Source organism: Tinamus guttatus, unplaced genomic scaffold, assembly GCF_059628265.1.
Source record: "Tinamus guttatus ecotype Peru unplaced genomic scaffold, ASM5962826v1 Tinamus_guttatus_pri_ptg000497l, whole genome shotgun sequence".
Taxonomy (NCBI): Eukaryota; Metazoa; Chordata; class Aves; order Tinamiformes; family Tinamidae; genus Tinamus; species Tinamus guttatus.
In genome coordinates this window covers 5,050,859-5,075,894 of record NW_028289031.1, presented here as the reverse complement: position 1 = coordinate 5,075,894, position 25,036 = coordinate 5,050,859, and the positions used below count along the sequence as shown (strand labels likewise).

At 37.4% G+C, this 25,036-nt stretch overlaps 1 protein-coding gene across 1 annotated transcript in view; it reads right to left on the bottom strand.

Moving 5' to 3' along the window:
- Nucleotides 1-25,036, bottom strand: part of COL15A1 (collagen type XV alpha 1 chain) — a 117,881-nt gene that overhangs the window by 39,518 nt on the left and 53,327 nt on the right. The window contains exons 8-17 of the mRNA XM_088533361.1: nucleotides 24,811-24,939; nucleotides 24,054-24,080; nucleotides 21,267-21,329; nucleotides 17,054-17,131; nucleotides 14,943-15,005; nucleotides 12,587-12,712; nucleotides 8,088-8,150; nucleotides 5,847-5,882; nucleotides 5,482-5,634; nucleotides 1,865-1,933 (exon numbers count right to left, since the gene is read on the bottom strand). Of these exons, the coding sequence (XP_088389487.1) occupies nucleotides 1,865-1,933; nucleotides 5,482-5,634; nucleotides 5,847-5,882; nucleotides 8,088-8,150; nucleotides 12,587-12,712; nucleotides 14,943-15,005; nucleotides 17,054-17,131; nucleotides 21,267-21,329; nucleotides 24,054-24,080; nucleotides 24,811-24,939 (807 nt within the window). The remainder of the gene's footprint in view (nucleotides 1-1,864; nucleotides 1,934-5,481; nucleotides 5,635-5,846; nucleotides 5,883-8,087; nucleotides 8,151-12,586; nucleotides 12,713-14,942; nucleotides 15,006-17,053; nucleotides 17,132-21,266; nucleotides 21,330-24,053; nucleotides 24,081-24,810; nucleotides 24,940-25,036) is intronic.

Genomic DNA, 25,036 nt, shown 5'->3' with positions numbered 1-25,036 from the left:
AAATTCAATCAAGTCATCAAGTCATCTTCATCCTTAATATGAAGACAAGACACTGATAAACCAGTACTAACAAAACATATGCACAACCCCTGTTTCATCACTGATCTTCAGGAGAAATGGCATAGAAATCATGGAAGTTATAGCTGAACCTATAGAAGAATACATGATGAGCATTTTCTCTTCAAATATTGAAATAAAGTTTTACCCATCATATTCTAATGCTTTATTTATATCACTATTAATTACACTAAACAGCAATCAAAGCTCTTATTATGTAGTTTTTGAGGAAACTGCCATCCCATTATAAAAATTAAACAGATGCAAATATAGCACAAATAACTGTAGTTGATTTCCTAGCAGCTGCTTTTAATTACAGCCCTCTCAGAAGCAGATTCTCAATTTTCTCTGTAGCACAATCAGGAGCTTTTAGAGTTTTCACAGGGTCTAAGTGGCTTATAACTCTTTCATGTAGTACCAGCAAGTATCTAAAATCATTTTTGTGATTAGAGGCAAGTTGTTCTGTGTCTTTAGTGACCCAAACTTTGGGGAGTAACTAAGTGGTAACAGGAAAATAAAACTAGAATTTTACTCAGGTGCTGGATGGTGTTTTTTGGTATTTATAGCAGAGTGAGTTGGAAACAATGCCTCCTATAAAAGCAAAACTGAGATTAAGGCTGCCATTTAGACAGCTCAGCAAGGTCAACTTTTTAGACTTTTTTGGACCTCTCATTATATTTTTTTATTGTGTATACTCCTCCGAGTGAGCAAGTTTCTCATGACATGTAACTGGAACCAGTCAAGCTGCAGTTTGTGACAATTTACCCTTGCTGTAACTTCTGGTGCTACTAGGAACAGTTCGTCTTCATCACTTCATCATCTTTGACAAATACAATGTACTCCCCACAGGACATGTGGCCCTTGGTGTTTTAAATTTGTCCACAGCAACAAAAATCTCCTCAGAGAAAGTGATGGAAGAGAAAATATCCTTTTTTCTAGGAAATTGTTTCTATATAACTGTGAAAAAGCTTATTTCAGAATATGAACATTTGATGACCAAACTATAACTATTCACTGCAGTTTATCACTATATGCAATCAATTGAAGTTGGAAAGGGAGTTTTAAAAGACTTTAAATCAATGATACCACACTAGTTCTTGGGTTACTTTCAGGTCATGTAAATTCATTGTTCCTAAGTGGGAAAAACCTGGAAGGATTTGATTATATATTTGAGAGAAATGCTTGCTATTTTTACTGGTGAAATGTTTATGAAACAGCACAACCTACTGAGCTGTCAAAGCCACCGAGAAAGAAAGTATCAATTAGATTTATTTTTTCCCATCTACTAGGTTTCATTTTTCTTTTTTTTTCTTTCAATTGTGAGGGCTAGATTTTTCCATGTACATATAAAGACACTGTACACAGTGTCAACCCATGGTGAATGTGAATCAGTCACAGCTTGCCCTATATTAGGAAGCATAAACATAAAATTGCCATAGTGTAGCTTTTTTAATACAAAAGATGATGTTGAAAAATGTTGAAATGATGTTCAATTGTTAAAAAACAATTGAAAGAAGCAATAAGGAATTCTGTAAGGAATAAAAACAACATACAGACAACAAGACCATACAAGGAAACTCAACATTCCAGAGCAGAAAGGCCCAACAGAAATCAGAAAAATGACATTTAGCTTCTTTAGAGGAAATGGTTACTGCAATGTGATTCTATAGTAACCAAATCCCATGCAGTGAAGTTACTCCACGTCTATTGCTGACTGGGAATAAAGCTTTCCAAAAGGCACAGAAGGACTCTCTTGTTTTTGAAAACAAAACAAAAGAGACTCTTCTCCCTCCTCTTACCCTCTTACCTTTGGCCCTCTTGTTCCAGGAGTTCTGGATTCACTTAACATGGCAATACTTCCTGAACCTTCCATGTCCTATTGAAAGAGAAAAAAAGTTACATCAAATTAAGGATTTTTCTCTTTCTTTCTTTTTTTTTCTTTTTTTCTACCCTCTCTGTTTTCTAGAGTACTCTAAAAGCTGTATAAGCAGTGAACCCAGATATTTTTAATTTTTCTCAATAAGCTTTTTGATCAATGTGTGCTGTTCTGGAGCTATACTCAAATGAGATAAAAGCATATTGATCCTTCACACAGTGTAAGAACTTTTGCTCTTTAGAGACTTCTCACTATGACAGCATTTTTCTGGTACTTCAGGCTAGAGGGCATCAGATACAAGTGATAGAGTGTCACATTTTTAAGTGTGCACTGTATTTAAATATACTGTAGTAGTATTTTTCTGTTAATGCTTCTTTACCAACCTGTTACTGAAATACTGTGATGACTATTAATGGTTATATAAATGTTTTATGGCAGGGTAGGTATAGAGGAAATTTAAGACCAGCAATTGTCATTCAAAAATAAAAAATCTTTCCTAATTCTCATGGCTGAATGCTGAACTCTTGCCTGGAGTGCAGCAGGCTGAAACAAACCTGAACTGAAAGAACTGCTCTGTCACAAAATCATGGCTGAAATTAGGCTAGAAGAGAAACTCAGCAGGCTATCTAGTCCCAACCCCTGCCCAAAGCAGGGTCAACACTGACTACAAATCTGATTTCTCAGGGCATCTTCTACTTGGGTCTCAGAAAGCACCAAGAATAGAGTTCTGCAAATTCTCTAAGCACCTTCTCTTGAGATTGACCTGATTTCATCATTCTGTGCAGCACTGTAAAGATCTTGGCTATGTCTTCATGATAACCTGCTTTTAGGTATTAGAAGGTTGCTCCAGAATAAGGAAATCATAGGTTTTGTGCTCCCTGACCATCATGGTGACCATCTGCTGACCTAAAAAAGATCTCTCTGAAATTCATGTCCTTTTGATGGAAATATCTATATATTCTAGGGAGATTTTCTAGGAGTTTTGAAGGAGACACTAGAAAAAGTGTCATCCTGCTTCTAACTCCAACTATTCTGACTTATCCCAAAGTCAGTGCAGAGCCATGAGGTGGAAGTTACAAAGAGCCAAAATAATAAAGCTGTAGACTGTCATAATTCACTGTTTTATCCTCATTCCCCTCCCCAGTCACACGTTCCTATTCCTTACATTATGCCTATTTCAGAGCTTGACAGACTGTGCTTTAAGCCATTTTGATGAACTGTACCAGCAGGAAATGATTCACTTGTTTTCAGCTGCAGTTTTAAATGACTTAATGCTTTGCTTCTTCAGAAAAAGGAAAATCTTATTCTATTTCACTCCTCTCTCCTGCTCACACCCATACAGTCTCCATTTTCACAAAATTGCCTTGTGGGAGTGGTGATGGGACACTGACCACTAGTGCATGAGAACGGCCAACAAACATCATGGAAGGCTGCAGATGGAAGGAGGAACATGGGGAGGACATCTCTAAGTGACAGAGAGCTGTTGTTTCATCTTACCACTGTTATAAGACCCATACTCTTCGCATACTGAGTTTTCTGCTCAGTATTATCTTGAAATGGCTCATACCACCAAGAGGCTGACGTTCACCAGCAACAATGTACAGAAAAGGGTTGGAAGACCGATTAGATCACCTTACTCTGCTGTGAAATGACAGTCTAATGCTGAAGGTATGGAAGATACCAAATGATCCAATGAAAACTGGATTCCAGTCTCATTCTTCTCCTCCTCCACCAACCCCATAAGAACAAGTGAAATGGAAGCAGCAATGCAGAGTTTGGATCGGGATCTCCCTTTTGGAGCCTAGGATGGGGACAACTAATCATTAGATTGAATCAATCTCTTCCACGTAATTTCACCTAAGAATGATTGTTACTCAGTCTTTCATTTAGTTTCTCCATTGATTTTCAGCACGTCAAATATCAACAGAAGATCTGTTGAGATTGTGTGCTTGGCCTGACTTCTTAGGGTAAATTTCAAGCTGCATTTCTGGGTCTTTCATTCTCATTGTGCTTTAATTGGTCTGTCCCTATCAACAGTTTTCCTTAAAGAGAGTGTTCGATGCCTGCTTTACACAACATACCATCGTTTAATGACATCTGCATGTTTTTAATAGGTTTACCAGGTACCTTCTGCAACTCAAACTGTTCTTTTTGGCAAGCACAAGTGCCAGGAAATGCAGTCTCTTTCTTTTCCCAAAGCCACTTAGTTTTTACACATATCTGATCACAGATGCTAGCAAGTGCTAACAGGATTTTTTTTTTTTTCAGAGACAGCTTTGCAGCGATAAACAGACTGCCAACCAAAAGGTAGTGTAGCCTTAACGAACTGGCAGACCACAGAACTGCCTGAACAGATGGCAGGGGTTTGCATGCAAAAGTTCAGAGAGAACTAGCAAGTCTTTTAACAGTATAATTTATCTCGGGGAATTGATAACCATGCCACTGCTGCTTGGACAGGATGAAGATCAGATGAACCTTGCTCTTGCTGAAGTTAGAGCTGTATTCTTGTACATCAAATTGTGGACTCACATTTTTTTTATCCCCTTCTCTTCTGATAACTTTGTTCTCTGAGGTTTAGACATCAGAAATGACAGAGTTTTTCCCTAACCATCTAATTGCAGGGGTTTCCTTTGTCAATGTAATAAGACAAAGGTGTCTTCTCCTCAAATAGTGTGAATGGGGGAGGGTGGAGCAAAACCTGGGGCCTCAAGGATCACGGCAGATGGATATGGAGCAGAAAAACAATCATGGCTCAAACCCATGTCAGGACTAGGATGAAGACGAGGCCTTGCAGCAGTCCTGACCCCATTCTGAGCCAAGTACATTCTGAATCAGAGGAGGTTGTGTACAAGCTTTCACAGCAAGTGTAAGTTAATGCAAGGGACTTGTACACTTAAAAATGTCTATGTATTTAAATTTGATGCTGTTCCTTCCTAATAATTGCAGTGGTCGAAACTAAGAGCCTGTCAGCTACCTGAGAGGGCTTTTTTATTATTATTCTGCTGAAAAGTATGACTATACTGACTATGTAGCTCCAACTTACATAAGTGAAAAGTTTAAGCTAAACTTATGGCCTCAAAAATGACAGCACAGGAAAGCAGAACTTTAATCAGTACCTGCAATTCAAATGTAATTAATCCTGGCAGGTGTCAGCATATATTTAGATCTCTGGTCTAAATTATTTACATGAAAAAATGAAATGGCTTAAAAGGAGCTTTTCCTTGTAGTGTAGCAATCGCTTTGAACATTTGATTTTAGCAAATGATATGAGTATCAATAATAGCACCTGAAACCTGGTATTGCTGAAGAGGTTTATGAAAATTGCTTGAGGAAATCCATCACTTCCGTGGTCTAAACATAGCCAAATGTATGGCCGTATGCCCATGGGTATAGGAACTGTAGGTTATTCACAGACAAATTTCAGTCTGGAACAAATTAATCTGTGATCAGTATCTGTGATTGTTAATGAGATACAGGTATGATTATATTGCCCATTCTCTGAAGGAAGTAGATCCATAGTTACAACAAACCCCATCACAGAAAAATACCTCAAATCCCAACCCATAGCTGGGACCTGGGGGTCCAGGAGGTCCAGGAGGTCCAGGAGGCCCAGGTGGTCCAGGTGGTCCAGGTTTACCTGGAGGGCCATCAGCTCCTGCTTGTCCTTTTGGACCTATCGACCCAGTTATTCCAGGTTCGCCCTAAAGAAAAAGGTCAGTCTATCATTAAACTGGACATGCAAAAGTAGATGTAAATCTGTGCTTTGATGAACTGAGAAGTTAGGTTTGCTGACTTCATTACTTTGCACACTGACAATCTTCTTTTCAGCCCTTTCCAGTGTTAAATTATAAGTGACATGCTATATCAGAGTGATACTGCTATCCCATAAGAATACCATTTTTTTTTTCTTTACCTTTGGACCAACAGAACCAAGAAGACCTCGATCACCCTGTAAAAGAAAACCAAACCTAATTATTTACACTAAGATCATTAGTCAAGCAACAAAAACAAAGTGATGTTGTTTTTCCTTAATTAAATATCCATATAACACTAGATCTCTTACTTAAAAAAGAAAAAAAAAAACAATTTTTTAAATTCAGGAATTATAACAGCGAGTAAATACCTCTGGTCTAGTATGCAGACAAGAAGCAATCTCATATTTCAATTACTGCTGCAAATTTTAAGTGTCTATAGCACACAGAATTAAGTATTGTGTGTCACATCTTCATGCTTCTGAACTTAATTTGGAAAAGCCCCCATGGGCTATGAGCGAAATGAATAAGCACCAAATGGTGGTAAAACTATAATACGATTTCTTTCTGAAGCAATGGCAAAAAAGCACAAAAAATTGCGCTCCAAGGCACAAAGTAATTTTGCATCCCACTCTTCCATGCCTTCTGGAAGTTCTTCTTGCAGTCCTCTGTCTGGTAGCTGGGGAGTCATCTACATAAAATTCAAACCGCTGATAATGATGGGCACAGGTTTCAATTGCCTTCTTTCTAACATTATTCAACTGTTCATACTGTCATTTTAGGGACAGTTACTAATTCCTATGTGTTCTGTAGCTCTGCCAACCTCAGGCTTTCAAAATCACGACTCAGATCTTTCATTCTGCAAAGGCGGTATTAAAAAAAACTTGAGATTTAAATATAAATAAATACATCGGCATTCCTGCTGTCTCTATTTCTTGAGTTGTTTTTTTAATTGCCTAATAGAATGACAGTGTTCAATGTACACTTGGGATTGTGCTTTCAAGTTCTTGCACATTAAGTCTATAGGCTTACTAGAGAAAAAATTCTCCTGCAGTCACTTAAATTTGGGAGGCATAAAAATAGAAACAGAGTTGGAAAGGACTTTTGAAAGCCATCTAATCCAACCTACCTTTTGAAATGGAACAATCAGATCAGGTCAGTCATGGTATGTCTGGCCAAGTCCTGCAAGCCTCTGAGGATGAAGAGTCCAAAACCTGTCTGGGCAGCCAGTCCCAGTAATGCACTAACCTCCTAGTGGAGAAGTTTATCATGATGTCCAGCCACATCCTGTCAAGCTGCAGTTTGTGCCCCTTGCTGTGACTTCTGGTGCTACCAGGAACAGTTTATCTTCATCCTTGCAATTGCTCTTCAAAGAGTGGTAGGCAGCTAACAAGAGTACCATTTGTCTCCTTTCTGCCAGACTGAACAGGACCAGCTCTTTCACCCTCTCCTTATAGGTCATACATGCTAGGCCCCTGAGCATCTCAGTAGCTTTCTGCTGGCCTGTGTCTTCTCCACATTTTTCTTCAAGTGGAGTGTCAGAAAATGGTATGATAATTTGGGAGTATTCAAAAAGAATGTAAAATATCCCAATATGTAGCTTTTGGTTCAATGGCAGCATAAGAAAAACTATCCGCTGGATGTTGTCATCTCCTGATTTCATTTGCAGTTTTCACACCCCTCTTCTTGTGGTGGCCATAGTTCTCTCTTTAACTTCCATGAAATCTTTCAGAGGAGCAAGTCAACAGAAAACTAACTCACTAACTACTTTGCTCTCAAGTTAGCATGCTGAAACTTCTCACCAAAGGGTGAAATGAAAGCTGGATCTGCCACAAGCGCCAGCGGTGGGATAACTTAGCCGCAGGCAGCAGCACTGCAGCAGTCAGCAGTTAGGGGTTAAGCATAGCATAAAACATGCTGTGTCAGCAGGCCTACTCTTATATAAGCCAGGATGAACCACAGGAAACAGGCAACAGCATCAAAATTTAAATTATTCCAGTAACCCTTATATATGTGCACCACATAAAGTTTTCAATAGTGAATAACCCATAAATTTGTGCTATTCTGGACAAAGAGAGGAGGTCTCTTTTGCTACAGACTCACCTGTTTAAATCCAGTCATGACTGACTTTTTACTGGTATATCATACTGAAATAGCTCATACTGCATTTTGAACATTGCATGCTGCAGGAAACAAGATTATATCCATCAGAAGCCTGAATTGCTCAATATGCCTTTTGGGGTATGTTCTAATAAGCCATTAGAACATTTCTGGATTCAATTAAAAAAAATACGAAGCCAACCAATGCTGTATTGCAAGGACAACTATTTAGGCTTTTTCAGCCTAGAACTGACAAAAATTTCCCACTGGATTGGAGCAACATTAGTGTTTAACTTACTTACTTTTTCTCCCTTTGGTCCCGGTGGGCCAACCACTCCATCAAGACCAGGAAGACCTTGAGGACCCTGTGAAAGATAGCAAATCTAAGGAGAGTGTCTTTCAGTAACCTTCCTCCCAGCACATGCAGCTAAGTATTTTGAATCATCTAATGATAAAACAATGTGAAAGACTGTATTCTGATGCATAGCAGTGCATTCAATTTTAATCTTAGTGCTTCATATTTTCTGAGAATTTGGCTTAGTATATATTTAAATATAAAACAATATCTTTTTCATATAAAAATAAAGTAAAAATTATTATTAAAGCAATATCAGCAGGTTTTGACAACACTGTACTACATGTGTAGCTGGACTCCACAAGCAGCTCAGCCATCCATCCCTTTGCCACGCCAATGCCAGCCCAATGCTGAGATCAAGTGGGTAATGCCAAAGTCAGAAAGTGGCCCCTGTTTTCCATCTAATGCTTCTCTCTAATTTTTCCTTTAATAACGTGTATTTAGCTCTCCATCTTATTTCCTTTGCTGTTTCTGTGACTGAGCATGTGACTGAAGGAATACCCACACAGGGAAAGAACTGGATTTGTAGGGCCAACCAGTCAACGAATACAGTTACTGGAGTCCAATCCACAGTAACTAGATATGCAAGAAAGGGCATAGTTGCATACATATTGCAATGATTTACATTTTAAAACTTTGGCCTTGCAAGATTTTAAGTATATTTACAGATGTGCAGTCTGGCCTCTGAGGATTATATATCAATTTATTTATTGATCTGTTTTGGAGGAGTAAATAAATGGGTTATAGAAAGAGAGAGGAAAACAATCTTTTTCTCTGTTATTTTCAGAATCACCTGCTCTCCTCACTTTTTTGTATTACTATTTTTGTCCTTTTTATGTACTATACGTGATAGAAAAGCTGATAGATTATTTTTATTATTAAAATATAAGAAATATTTTCTGCAGATCTGAAACATATTTTTGTGTTGCATTTTGTCATGATTACCTAGATAGAGGACAGAGAGAAGAGCGGTTGGAGTAACACCAAAAATTGTCCTAATTTTTTATGACTCTTTTACCTAAACTGCCAAACGATTTCATATCTTATTGCTATACAATTGCTTATTTTCTTTACAGCTTTTGAACAGTCTCTCTTATGTAGATATTAAGTAACACTTGGAGATTTGTGATTCCTTTCAGGATTAATCCATGTGTTTGCGTGTTACTTGAGGTAATTTACACTTATGGAGCATTTCAAAAATATGAAAGTAATCAGATGAATATCACATTCAATGTGGAACAGTTAATGAAAGCGGTATTTCACGTTACAAAAAGCAGTTTTTATTCAAGCATTTTCAAGACATGATTCTCACAAAAGAACTGTTACATGATGAAGTCACTGACTCAGCAAGGTCTAAGCCCAGGGATAGCTGCAAGTAAACACCTACTCTTTTGAAACCAGGATTCACAATTCAAGAGTGCTAACTGCACAGCTATTTCATTGCCTTATTGAATCAAAATTCCCTGCTTCAAATTGCTTCTGTGAATAAATCCCACTGCATTTTCACAGTGTGTGCGAGGCTAAATGTTTGTATAAATCTTTCGAGGGCTGGCTTACAGTCTTTTAGATCACTCAACACATGCATGGGTCTGTACTCTTAATAGCTGGATTTCAGCAATCTACAAATTGATCTGATTTAATCTTGATCATGATCTGTCATGATCAGATTCTCCCTAAAACTTATTTTAGTAGCATGGTTAGATCAGGAATTATTAGTCTCTCAGGAATTATTGTGAAAGTAAGCAATGATTTCTAGTGCATCAGATACACAAAGGTAGTCAGTATTATAGTTTGTGAAATGCTAGATTATATAACAGGGAAGATGTTTATCTTTAAAATGGAAGATGAGCGTAACATGAACACATATTCCTCCATTTTATTTGAATATGTTTCATACAATTAATTTTGGAGAACCCTTTTTAACAAATGTCACAGATCATTTTTGCTACTTTTCCTTCCACAGATACAGAACCTGTCATGATGTTAAATGCACACTTTTAACATAGACTGCACTTTGACAAATACAGCAAATGAAGTATTAGGACAACAGTCAGTTTTGCTATATATGCTAAAAGATTTCCATTAAAATGCAGTCATAATAATCAGTACAATCTGATCTATCTTGGATGCAGGTTAACAACAATAGTAATAAAAAAGACAGCTCAAAACAACAGCTCATAACAACCAATTCCAATACAGCCCACTCTTTTCTTATGACTGACATGGAGAAATTTTCCACCTTCCAAACTTCATGAATCATTTCTGCTTAGGTCAAAGTCTATATATAATTAAGATGTTGTCTCTTAATTTCTTTTCTTTCAGATATGGTCCAAGGCCATACAGACTTCTTGTTTATGTTACAGGGATGAAAAGCAGTGTTTTAAAATTTTATCACTGTATCTAATGTACAAGATCTGAACTGACTGAATAAATGTGCTTTTTTTTTTTTTGCACATCTCGACCATTCTTCTTTTCCACTATTAATTCTAGACATGTCTTTGTAAAATTTCAGAAACTTTATCTAAATAAAGAATATTCCCTGGTAGCATGATGGTGCTAAGCTCCTTAATTTTATTGAAAAAAATGATTATCAATTTAAAATATGTAAGAACACAGGGAAATAGCACTGAGCTGTACTGACAACTAGTAAAGACAGGCCAGGCACTGCATTCACGTATAAAAATGCCTTTTACCTAGTTATATTCTGTAAGATCTTTTGTTCATGCTTGAAATGAGACAATTGACACAATTATTTATCTATCTAAATCACTGCAGTACTATGGTTTATAGCACTTGCTCATCTTCTAGTGTGAAGCATTCATAGCAGTTAGTGGGAAATATTTATGGCTATTAGTAGCACATTTTAAGAAAGCATTTGAACAAGTTCCTTACGACTCCCCAGGAATACTGTAATCTTGAAACATTCTTGGAAATCTAGTGACATCTGGTGAAGTCTCACCTAGAATCAGGTGAGAGTCTCAGCTTTGAACCAACATAACAAGATACTGACTCTTTTAGTTGGCCTGGCATACAGCAAAGGAGCTCCAAAAAACTTGACCGCCTTTTCAATCACTGCAGAAAACATTTGAGAGAGGCTGATAGATCATGTAGGGTGAGCAACGACACACTGATCAAAACAATGCATAGTTCAAAGCAATGATCAAAAAATGAGCAAAGCAATGATCAAAACTATGCATAGTTCAGCAGCATCTGTGTACTACTACATACTCTATACTCCATTAATTTAGACTCCCATTGAATTTAGACGGGTCAGTACGCATACAGTTTATTCTTAGAATAAACCTCTTGAGACTTCAAAGTTCCTCTCTTTGGTGGACACTTTCATCTAGGAATGGCCTAAAGCCTGGGTCAACAACAATTAGTGATGTTCATACCCCCTTGTAGCCTGAGACTGTGATACCTAGCTTCTTACAGAAAAGGACTAGCTGTTGGAATAGGGCTTGGAAGTACTGGATGAAGGGATCTCTCTAGAGCGCTAAGTAAAATTTCATATAAACAACACACACTACTTTCAGTGTTTCCTTATTGGCTAACTCAGGTGTAATTACATCCTCGGCTTTTTTTTTTTTCTTTTTTTTTTCTTTTTCCTTTTTTTTTTTCTGACTACCAATGTAACTGATACTTGGATCTCATTCAAAAAAAATTTCAAGTATCTAATGTCTCTTGCCAAGGATGTTGGGTTCCTCCTTGAAGACCAGACACATAGAAGCTTAAAGTTACAGTACTGACCTTTTGTTTTGTGTGTGTGTTTGGTATTATCCTCTCACTTTGTTATCCATGAAAATTTCACACAACTGAGATGCAGTGAGATCTCCTGTTTAATAGATGTCGCCAATACACTTCTCTAATATGCATCAGTTAAACTTTGTCAGACACAGAAAGAGTGAGCTGATTTGTTGCTGATATGAAAGCACAGATAAAATTTAGTCCTCAGAACACCTGTTACTCACAAATAGTTGATAGGGGATGAAAGAACAATATTTGCTATAGGATCCAGAGAAGACTCATAGATCTGATATATGAAAAAAAAATAATAATAATAAAAAAAAACACCTAGGACTATATATGCTCACAGTATCAAGTGTTTCTGCCTAACTGAAGACAAGGCAGGAAGACAATGCTGAAAAAGAAAAATACTAGTTTCAGATTATGTAAGTGATGTAGCCACCTTCATTTTCCTGAAAACATCACATGAAAAAAAATCTTAGCTTTATTCAGTGTTGGTAAAACCATCCTTAGCTTTTAATCATTCTGGTCCAGATTCACCAGTTTTTCTCTGTGTTGTTTTCCAGAAATATCAGGAAAAAAAAATCCAAGCCCTACAATTAACAATATTCTACCATATTGCTAAGAATGTAATGAACTGTAAGCCTTAGCATTTATTGCTGGAATAACATTACTGTTTGTGCACAGGTGGATACTCACTTCAGGACCTGGTTCTCCAGAAGCCCCATCTTCCCCTGGTGACCCAGGAAGTCCTACATTTGAATCAGGTGCTGGTTTTCCTGGAAGACCTGGCAATCCTGGAGGGCCTGGTGGCCCAGGAAGACCCTGCATAAATCAGCAGCATTGTTAGAAAGCTGTTAGTGTTAGAGAGCCCTTCAGTTCTTTCCTGGTCAAGTTAATTTCCTTAATGTAGATGGAACATTTAAATGCATAAAACTCTGATTGGGTCACTATCTCCCTTTCATTTCTTTAAGAAACTGTTCTCTCTTCACAGACATACTCTTTAAGTAGGGATCATGCTGACCTCCTCTATCCTTGCTCTCTGAATTGCGTCTTGCGCCTCTTCATTCCTCATGCAATGGAAATAAGTTAAAAATTGAAAAATTGTCTGCTTTCTGTAAATCCAGTAAAGACCATAGAGATTTTCCAGTGACCATCTACTGTTAATAAGTTTAACCAAAATGACATCAAGAGATCACAGATTTACAGATTCCCCCACTGATTTCCAAAGGCTTCTCCATGCTACTGCTGTAGCATTGAGAAACTGTATAAAGACCTGACTCTCCTTGGTGCTATAAAAATGGACTCTGTTTCAAAGATTTGCCTGCATGGCCATGAGCAGATCTATTTAAACTGATCAAAATGAATGACGTGTTATTTTGCGAGAAGTAGTATGATTGTGAAATTCTCAAGTGCAATCCATTCTTATCACTGATCCCTCATATTGGCAGATAAATATCGAGGATATTTCGAACTTTAGGGGCATGGGTCTGCAAGACAAGCAACTCTCCAACACTGTCCTAGGATTCTGCTAGGAAGCCAGTCATCTTGAATTTTCAATATGTCAACCGACTCTTCTCTAAGTTGCTGCTCCCAGCACCTATGCTAGCTATCTCCATCCTTTAACTATATACGGCATCTAAAGAGACTGATCTTTTGATTTTGGCAAGTTAACTAGCTTTCAACACAAGATGATTCCTTCCTGAAAGGCCTTGGGAATAAGGTAGCCAGCACTTAGGCAGAAAGAAGGGACAGGAAATAAGCCTTGATGCAGAAATTGATTTGGGAGATGAAGACATAGTTTAGGAAAGAGACATTCAAGGATTTCATTTCTCATGAAGTTTCATTACTGATGAAAGACTCTAGTCAAAACACACAAAGGCTCTATCCCAAAGACTCTAGAAAACCTTCAGTTTGTCTAGAGGGATCATTAAAAGCCTTCACACTTAAGTTTCTTCATCTTCTGTCACTTGGCTTTTCATTATCCTAATAGTTCTGCCTAACTGTAATATTTCCCCTCATTCATTATATTTCTGACTGAATCGCTGGATAGAAAACTCTGTCATTTGAAACTCATTCAGAAATACATATTTCATACTTTACTATCAGCATTTTTAATAGGAACTAAGCCAAGCTTGGTCTGGTTGGTTGTCTACAGGTAATAAGAAGCAGAAATGTTTCAAGAGCAAGACAAAACATGCAAACTACTTCCAAAGTGTATCTGGCGGCAAGTTCTAGTTACATGGCAAGCAACTGCTTTGGCTGTCCCAGCTTCATCATTGTCACAGCCAAGCGTGTCAATAGCCTGAGGCTCAGGTTTTACCCGGGGTGAACACTCCTTGACATCAGAAGTCTGAGGCTACACAGTAATTAATGTAGGAATGTGCATCGAAGTCATAGTAACTTTTGCTGGCTCAGAGCATCTCTCTGATATCCAGCCTTGATGTGACAACGTTACATTTCTTCACAAAGGCAAGCATAGAAGAAAGTGCAAATGGCCATCAAAATAGATCAACAATGTAAGGGTTCAGTGCAAAGTGTTTCATATAGGCATATTTTTTACTTTTTTAAAGAACAAGTTCTCCAAATTAAAATAAATAACAAATTCCTATTTCTTTCATCTTTACTGCCTTCTCAGAATCAAGTTAAAAGCATCTTTTCCTTTAGAAAAGTCCTCTTGGCATTATTTCTTTGTTTTCCTCTTTTCTCAAACCCTACATGCACTTAGGCCTTTCCCTAATACACAGTGATTGTTGCAGAGAGCTGGGAGAGAAAAATAAACTTCTACTCGGGTTTCCTCTTTGGTTTTCTTTGCCTTCCTTCATATCATAGCTCAAATATTTTTTTCAAAATCTAGGAATGAAACCCTAACATTTCACAGCAAAGGGTTTCTGAATGTTGTGAATTACGTATGTTCTACAAAATGACAGGATATGCATTGTGAAATTATATCAGTGTCAATGAAAGTGGAGCTTTTACAACCTGGATGAGAAAAATAATGCTCTTTATTATATTTATTCACATTAATGGAAAATGAATATCAATATACACTTACGCTTAAAATCTCAGTCTCTTCATCAAGGTCTCCAGAACCTGATTCTTCAGGTTCCAGTATACTCTGAAAGTAGGAGAATTAAATTTTAAAATATTGCTTGCAAAGACAGTAAACAAAAACATCTCTTTTCATATACTGCAAATATCATTATGTTCAGCATCCTTTCAGCAGAATGTTGCTAGTGAAATGATGCCTTTGAATTTCAACTAACTTGTGGATCTAAAGGCCACAGAAGCATTTCAGTCAGATTTTTTGGTGAGTTTCATGTAAGTTTATTGTGTAGATACTGGACTCCATATTTACCTACAGATGATTTACAGTGACAGAAATTCTGCAGGACCTAGGTGACATTGTGACTATGGAGGTGGACTGAAGACTCTACCTAAAAAATTAGTTTAGCTTTAGAAAGATACTCATCACCACTAAGGATATCCTAAAATGCATATCTAACAACTAGTTTCCTTCATTCCATAAGTTCCTTCAATGTGCCCCCAGCTCAAAAGACAATGATGACAGATGATATTTCTATAGCTAAGATCAGAAGAGATATTTTAAAAAGAGTAAATAGTAAACTAAGGCATTTTCTAAAATACTGAATTAGAAAAGCTCTACTTGGTTTTCTATCACAGTCTGTCTGTACGGATTTATAACACAAATCCATGGACCCAAACTTCTTAGATTCTTAGACCCAAACTTAGATTCAAACCATCTTTCTGTATTATGGAAACAGATATAGGAGCATATGGAACATATAGTGTAAAGTAGAATCAGCATGGATGCTGCAAAAGTATTTTGAAAGAAAAAAAAATCTTTTTCATGGAAAGTTTGCCATGATTGGTCTGATTAATATAAAGGAAAGTGAAATGAAATCCAGCTATCCTTTCTTTTATATCACAGAACTTTAAAAGTGCTACAAATTTTAATAGAACTCATAATTTAAAGAATTAAAAGGAATAAACCAAAATGTCCAACAAACAATTCTTGGCAATTAAAATACTACTTTTCTACATGTATGAGTTCTACCACATTTAAAATGAGGCAATGTCAACACATACAAAAGGAAATTAATTACAGATGTTTCCATTGCAAATCCTTGATGAGTCTCATAGCTGTGCATGCTTTATACGCTAGCTCAAAGTATACAGAGAGCTAGTGTCTGAATCATCTGTAGTTTCAAAAGCTCAAGAGTCATCAGTGCATTCCCTGGTTGCACTAAAACTTCTCTTACTTCTTTCACCCCAGAGTAAAAGACTTTGAAGCTTACGATCACAAACAGTAAAAAAAAAGAAAAAAAGTCATGCAGGACCAGATGGTCAGCACTGCATTTACTGAAGTGGCCTTAGAGTACAAAAAGAGGTATGACTGGAACACCATGTCCTCATGATCCGTAGCTGTCCTGTTTGTCTCTTAAAGTCACTACCAATGGAGGTAAATTCAAGCAGTTCTTCATAGGAATGTTATTCTATTTTGTACTTAGAAACACATAGACATAATTCATCAGTACAGCATTGGTTTTGCTCCCTGGAATGTGCTACAGATTATGTTGTGAAAACACAGAATACTTAGTGTGACATCTCAAGATTTCCACTAGCATCAATGGAAACCATATCGATGTGTAAAAACAGCTCCAGCCACTTGAACTGAAAATCAAGCAAAGTTTTTTCTCTGGCAGCATACAAGTGCCTCCTCAAGGAAACAGTTGGAGAAGTCCAAATACAGAGGAGAGATGAATCTGAAACATTTTCTTTTACATTCTCAGAATACTGAGCATGCAAAATATGAACACTGTCATCACACTGAAATGTGTTGCAGTATTTAACGACAGCAGGCATAAATGACTGTCAAACCATTTCCATGTTAAGGATTGGGAAAGAAATGAATAATTCAGCTTTATAATGTCTTTTTGATGAAATTCTGGTCTCTTGTTCTCCCATGTACTCTTGCTTTTACACAGGACAGCAAGCACATTGACTGGCTTCTAAAAATGTGAGTACTTGTCCCTGTGCAGATTAGAGTATGCACGCTCTTAAGTTAGATATTTATTTATATGTCTGTCTGAGTGTTTTAGAAAATGTGGTGATCTCTGGCAAAAGGCAAAACTCAATACTCACAAATTCACCAGAAGAAGCAAATGGTCCTGGGGGTCCTGGTAGTCCAGGGAGTCCTGGAAATCCCTCACCAGGATCACCCTAAAACAGAATGATTATGAATTTGAACATATCAACTTATTGTTCCTTCACGGGAATAAGCTTTTTTCTCTGTGGAGCTGTAGACACAAGAAGCAACAAAAGTGTCTGCTTATACACCATTAAAGTTGTTCATATTTAAGACAAGCTCCTTTCTTTGCATTGGCAAAGAAAGCACTTTTTCATTTCTAACATGTCTAATGAATATACAAGTGTTCAGGCTGCATCAACACCATTAAACGTTATGTATTTCTTACCAGAACTACATTTTACTGTGTAACACAAGTTTTTAGCATACATTATATGCCATAAGTAAATAATTAAGAAACAGAAAGTGTGGTCACACACTGGTTACACCTTTCTTCATGTTATTAATCCTATCTGTCATACTTTTTCCAAAACTAACATATAATGATTGCTTTTTCTATGTGTTGACCTTTATCTACTGCTAAGAGAAAGGATTGTCATTTTTTCTCATAATTGCTACAATTTCTTCTTCTCTGGCAATGCTTAGAGTACCTCTCACCTTGAGGTCTGTTCAAAATATTTCTGCTTAAAGTATTTATGAATCAAGATGTGAATCGTGACATTTCTGCATCAAAATTTCTGCTCAACTCTAACTTTACATCACTCAGCTTTAGCTGAGGTTGTGACTCAACATTTGGAGTCCTAAACTGAAAGTCTTTTATAAGGCTTTTCATTCTCAATGATCCACATCTCTTTATCCAGAGAATTCATTAAAGCCAGATTTAACATTTGTGTTTAGATCCTTTTGGTAGGAAGAAGTGTCTTTGCATCCTCAAAACACAAGGCAAATGCTGTCATAAATACCTGCAATGTGAACAATGCAAAATATCACGCTTGCTTGATTGCTTGATGGGCACATTGTTGTCATCAAACGATTGGCCCTCTTTTCCTTTTCCTTTTCCTTTTCTTTTCCTTTTCCTTTTCCTTTTCCTTCTCCTTATCCTCATGCTATTTATGCACCTAAAATTGAAGGCTTCCACTTGCTTTGTAGCTGGTATATCAAACAGCTGGAATACCAAGACAGGTGGATATAATGCCCACTTCTCCCTCCCTGGTTGCCTCACATTTCTTGGCCTTGGCAGCAACCCCAAGTTGTGGTTGTGAGGAGTTTCTCAGTGTGAATTGTAAAGAAAGGGGAAGCTAGTAGCTCTTTGCTCATATATTGGAGCTTCCACAGCCATCAGGCTTTGGAAGTTCAGCCTTCATGTCACCACTGCCTGCATGTAGCAGGCATTTCTGCCCATCCCTCCTGAGCATGTAGAGCTGCAAGAGGTGATCTGACTCCCCAGCTTGCAGCAGGAGGAGGGGAACCAGCATGGATGACACTGAATCATCCTAAAGGGTGGAAGCCACAGAGAGGTTAACTACTCTTTTTGTTAGCCTCTAGGGATCTGTGCTTTGCCCTCAATCCTGCTAATCCATTATCTGGGATTACATCTCTTTCCAGGCATATGAGCATTTTAATTACATTCTCTAAATTAACATATTCAGCCACATAGCAGGAAACACAGAATTTCACCTGCTTCTTGGTCAGAGAGCTCTTTGTGTTTGAGAATTCATTAGATCAATGTATTCATTCACTTCTTTGTTGCCTGTAGCTTTGTCAAATGGTTCCTATAGTGATAGTTCAGTAATATTCACAGGGAGTGTATTTAATTAATCTGTGGCTATTTTCTCTGTCTGTCAGCATGTTCTTTTACAGATGCTGTTTATTTGCTTTAATAGATCCTTCGCTTTTTCAGTGACAGTTACATTAGTTCCTGTCAGGGTTTTGTGCTTTTTTTTTTGCAGTTTCTTCTGCTTTGAATGTTTTATAAGGAAGAAAAAAATTCCCAATTTTCACACTGGGATCACAGTCAGGTCCAGAAATATTCCCAAGGAGCACTCCATGACTGTATCTTGCACTGAACAAAAATTACAGTAAAAAAAAAAATGACACCCAATCAAGGCTATCCAACTCCTCATCTTCTACTGGATGTGGCATGGTATTCTTCCCAGCTTTCCATCCTCAATGAGAAGCACCAGAAAAAGGCAGGTAGATCCTGCTACTGTTCCTCAAATTATAAATATTATTATATAAAAAACATTCTGGGTATGTTCAGAGAATATAGCTGGTGTGAATATTTTTTTGTGTATAGATCAGTTATTTAAATTTTGCTCACCTTGCCAACATAACATACCTCAGTAAACCATGCCGGCTGGGGTCATGAAATGATTTTCTGGACAACTTAAAACTTAAAAATTATCCCACGTACCTAAAAGAGGGCCAAAGCAGTGTTTTCTCCTCCTGCCCACTTACTGCTGCAGGAATTAGATTTAACTAAAATACACCCAGGAAAAAGCTCAGTAGATGAAGCTGTCAGTGTTCCTTAGTGTTTTTCAACATATTCCTAGGATTTTTAGCACTTGTAAAACAATGCTTTGCACATATCCACAAAATTATTTTCATAGTACCACTTTGAAGTAACCCTTGAAAGTATTAGTCCAGTTATAGAATGGAGGATAAAGTTTAAGATGTCTTGACTAAAGTAGCAATATATACAGAAATCTTTTGCTCCTAGATCTATGCCACCTCCTAGATCTATGCCAGCTCACTAGGGATCAAGTGTCTCTTCTGCCAAAATATCCTAATTAGGCCTATTCTACTAAACAAAAAATAAGGCGAGAGACCATTCCTTCATCCTGAGGTCAGTTGGAACAGACTAGCTTTATTCCCAGTGTGCAACACTTGGCACTGGACCTTCTTTCAGCCCTATGTTTTCAAAGCTAATATTTTCTTTGAAGTTCTTTGGCTACAGTGAACTTGAAATAACATGAGAACCGCACTGTTGCCAATCAACAAGATCAGTATTGGCTAAAAGGTCTGCTGGGATAGCACTGGAAGAGCATATAGTATGGACAGAGACGAACTAAGCCCAGCGTCATTGTGTGGCATTCTAGGAACCTGTGCTATTCCTGACCCATGCCTAGGCATAGCCTGGGGGAGCTCTAGATGACATTGGCCAAGATGCTCTGCGGGAGCACACTAGCAAGAAAGCAGTATCAGCAATCCTGTCAGACACTAGGATGTTTTTACTTGTCTATGTAGATGGAACATGTGTTTCTGGAGGATACAGTCATTGTCTAACAATACTTGTAGCTGAAGCATTTCCAAAATGACACTTCTGGTCTTTTTGCCCTTTGCTCTTAAGTAGAAGAAATGTAAACATCCCCATCTTGCAACTTTCTCCTGTTTTATTCTAAACAAAAACAATTTGGCTTTATGCTGGGTATACTAACATGAATTATTAATATTGATGCCAAGCATCTGGGAAATTACTGAAGTCTAAAGTGTGAACAAGCAGATTTCCTACAAATTTGGGAAAATAATTGTGAAATGAAATTAGGCCATTTTTTCTTTTTTTTTCACTATGTGGTTGACAAATACTACGGGGAAAATTAAGCCTTTGTCAGAGAAGCTATACTAGTTCTTCATGTAGCCTAATGACATGTCATATACTGCAGATATATTTTACTTTCTAAATGATTTTGGTTTCTTTTGAATTGAATGCATGATCTTTGTATGGCTTATGCTTTATGAATTTAGGAATTGCTTTGGTAAACAGTTGAAACAAGTGATTAATTTGGCCATGGACTAATTGGCTGAATGCCAGCGTTATGCAATTGCATGTGTTAATGATAGTTTAATCTATTATAGATCACCTCAGAAGCGATACAAGTTATCTCATTTCATTGTTATTTCAGCTTTGTTCATTTCATAAGACTAATATGATTACAAAGCTGTTGTTAAATCGCTTAGCCAGTGGAGTAAGTTGCGCAGTTATACATAACATCTGGCTTTATTAAAATATTAAAATATTTAAAAAATATTATTAAAAATATTTTACATGTCCTCTTTGAAAGCGCAGTGTTTTTTATACTCTTTTGGAATATCTTTATTGACTGGATTTTATGCAGATGGTCAACAGAAGGATACTTAAATTCTTCCTGTGATTTTTATTTTTTATTGATTTATTGATTTGTTGATTTGTTTTTCTGAGTGTGCCAAATAAATGCATGGCCAAGCAAAAAGGGCATTTGACTGATCAATGGAAAATAATAAGACACATACCTTTTGTCCTTTTAGGCCTGCTTTTCCTTTCAGCCCTGGCAACCCTTGAAGTCCCTTTTTTCCCTAAAAGAAAATATATTTTAAAATTAGACATGATCATTTTCATAAATCAGAGACTGCACTTTTACTTACAGTAGCTGGATGTAACGGTACTAGATTTTAAAGACTTGCTTAGGTACAGTGAGAGGAGACATGGAAATAAGAGCAGCAACTTCCAGCCTTAAGTACCTGTCAGAGCCGGAATGTGTCTCTGACCACATCTACCCTTCCCATATCAAAGCAGCAGTGAATCCTCCTGCAGCATCCCCCTGCTTGAGGGATGCAGATGGAAACACTTGGCAGGCTGTGTTTACGTTTGATAGGATGCAAACTAGATGGACCACCCGGCACTGATGACAAAAAAAAAAAAAATCCCCAAACTATGTTCTCTTAGAATAAACAGTGACAGTTGTATAAGAAAATTCTTTTCCTTTCTCCATTTTGAAATTTCTTTTCAAATTTTCTCTTAGTCATTTTTGTATCTAGGAGCTAAGAAAGTGTCATTTGTTTCACAGTTGCTAAATTGCTAATAGCAGGAAGATTTCAAGCTAGAATTCTAATAAATTTCAAACTACAAAAAATGGACATTGGAAAGAACTCTGTTTTTAATTCCATATGGAAGTCATAATAGACCCCAGAGTGAGATATATTGGTAACATACTGCTGCAAAATGCTGCTCTGAGTGCCACAAATCGTGCTATTGAAACTAGTTCTAGTTCCCAGCTTCTACTGAAATTCTTCTTGCCCTGATGTACCTGGATACATTTAGTTCCTACTGAGTCGGATGCTTCCTGAGAATATGCATTTGATGTGATGCTTAGTATTACACAGCATTTGGTCCCATTTTATCTCTAAACTCCAGTAGTCAAATTAATCCCAAATGACTTTACTAAATATGTTCATCTTATCCTTTCCTAATATGGCTATGCTCTTCCTAGACAGTCTTGAACATGGGCCAGAAAACTGCTACCAACTTTAAAGTCAGTGCTATTATAAAGCATTACTATTTATGAGTTCAGTTAGAACACTGAAAAAACTCAGAAGACAAATGAATCACAGATTTATTTTACCTAATGGCATTTTGGCAGGACAGCTCTGATTCTGCTGCTCAAATCTTACTATTTGAGCTCATTTTAAAGATTGATTATAGAAACTTATTATGCATATAAATGCATATGTAAGATATGAGACTTTTTTTTCTACAGATTTTTTTTTCTTGTGGAATTACTGGTATTTGACATAATTTCAGACATAAGGTACTCAAACCTATGAAGACACAGACAAGTGTAAACCAACTGTGTGCTAATTTCACTTTTCAGTGAAGTCTCATCAATTTGATTGATGAAAAACTATACATGCAAAGCTAGTCCTCAACTACTCATCAACAAAACAGTATCTATAAAAAGTGCTGATCAATGTTTGTTTTCATAACAAAATTTCTATGATAGGATATAGCATTGTTTGCTGTATAAGTAACTATTGAGACAAAACAAACATGTCCCCGGGGTTCTTTGAAGTACTGTCCCTCTTTCCCTTTTCCTTTCAGAAAAAAATAATTGTTTGGGCCTGAACATCTTAGTACATCTGAAGAACTGTAGGGAGGATGGGGCCAGGCTCTTCTCTGTGGTGGCTGGTGATAGGACAAGGGTGTAAGTTGAAACACAGGAACTTTAATCTCCATATGAGGAAGAACTTCTTTACTGTAAGGGTGACAGAGCCCTGGAACAGGCTGCCCAGAGAGGTTGTGGAGTCTCCTGCTCTGGAGATCTTCAAAACCCACCTGGATGCCACCCTGTGCCACGTGCTCTGGGTGTCCCTGCTGGAGCAGGGGGGTTGGCCTAGATGATCTCTAGAAGTCCCTTCCAACCTCAGCCCTTCTGGGATTCTGTGAATTTACTATAATGCATTCTCTCGTCATTTGCTTTGAAAATGTTCTGCTTGCATGTAGTCAGATATCTCTTAATAAAGAAAATGTAAGGAAATCTCATGTCCTAAGACAGAATAATGATACATACCCTGTTTATTTAGTTTAGACTAAGTATTTGCAGAAGCAGCTGAATTTCTCTGAGCACACCAATGTGTTCAGACAGCATTCATGCATGAGCTGAAGTCATAATGAATCCCTGACTCTTGATTCATTTTTTGAATATTTTAAAATACCATATTCATTTGAGAGTCACTTGCAGGGGGCAGAAATGGATAGGAAGTTTGCAGCAGTGGTGCATGGAGGTATAAAAAAGAAAGAGCAGGTAGCGGTAATTGGGAATGGATGGATGGGGCAGGTGACAGCACTCATTTCTTCAAAGGGTTGAGAAGAGAGGATCGTGTGGATAGATACTATCATCTGACATTAGAAGCAGGCAACACGGGAGTATGAGGTACCTCCTTATTGAGAGGTAACAAAACGGGCCATGCTCTGAATGTGCCTTCTTTCTTTCAGTTTCCCTCTGCAAAAAAACCTACCCACCTTCCCTGCCAGTGCTGGATTCATTGTAGATGTACTTATGATAGGTCATGTCTCTTATTTTCTTTGCAACTGGGACACCACAAATTTCTCTTATAAATCTGGGTGCTCCTCTGTTGGCAGCCTGAGGGAGTTAACAGATGGGCTCTCTTAACTAGAGCTTTCAAGAAAGCAGCTAGTGAAAGCACTTCACTGCTTAAGCTTAAACTTAGCTGAACCCCTGAGAAAAGATACCTTTTCTTTTTTTCTTCAGTTAACCAAACTTTTTACAAAACGATACTTACTGGTAATCCACTTTTACCAGGGATGCCCTAAAATAAAACAATTTTTTTATTAGAAATGTAAATAAAACATTATAACCAAAAAAGGAGGAAAATAAACAAACAAACAAACAGTTAGCTGCAATAATAAAAAAAAACGATTAACTGATATATATATCAAGCCAGGACAAAATCGGGAAGAAATTGAGCAGAACTGGGAACAAATGTTATATTCAATGAGATCTGTGTTGTACCTCAATATAATTGGATACATATTGTGTTCTTGATCAAGAAGGAGAGGAGGTATAAAACAATCTTGACATTCAGGTCCAACTAAGGACAGGGAGACAGGGTGGTAGGAGGGTGATACAGCAATGCAAAAGGTTGCCAAGGGAGACTGCAGAATTTTCTATTTTAAGAAAGTTTTCAAGACAAAACTGGACAAAATGGCTATATATATCTATGGTCAACATAGTCTAGTGTTGAAGATAATCCTTCTTTCAATGGGAAGTTTAAATGGGGAGCTCCATTGAACCCTTTAGATGTTGATTCACCGGTAGTTTGCCTTGGGTTTTCTACAAATTCTCTTTCACTGGGCCCTTGTATAATCATTGACACATGAGGATAGCAGATGTAACACTCCTGACTTGATCTGGTGGGGCTAAAATATCATCTTGGAGAATTACCGTAAATGATGGCAATATGTAGGACCGTGAAATTTCAGTCCTTTATATGCAGGTAATGAATGACTTACCCTTTCAAAAATACAGACAATACTCACAGGTTGACCATCTTGGCCAGGTTTTCCTGGAGATCCAGGAGGTCCTTGATCTTTTTTCTCCATCTCGTCTACTCCTGACCCTTCTGGAGGTCCTGTGGGCCCATTCTCTCCTTTCTGACTTTTCTGGTCCTGAATAAACAAAATATAAAATACGTATTGTATTACTTTTCTTTCTTCTTCTTTTTTTTTTTTTTCCCCTAGAACCCCTATTCTTCTCAGATTCACA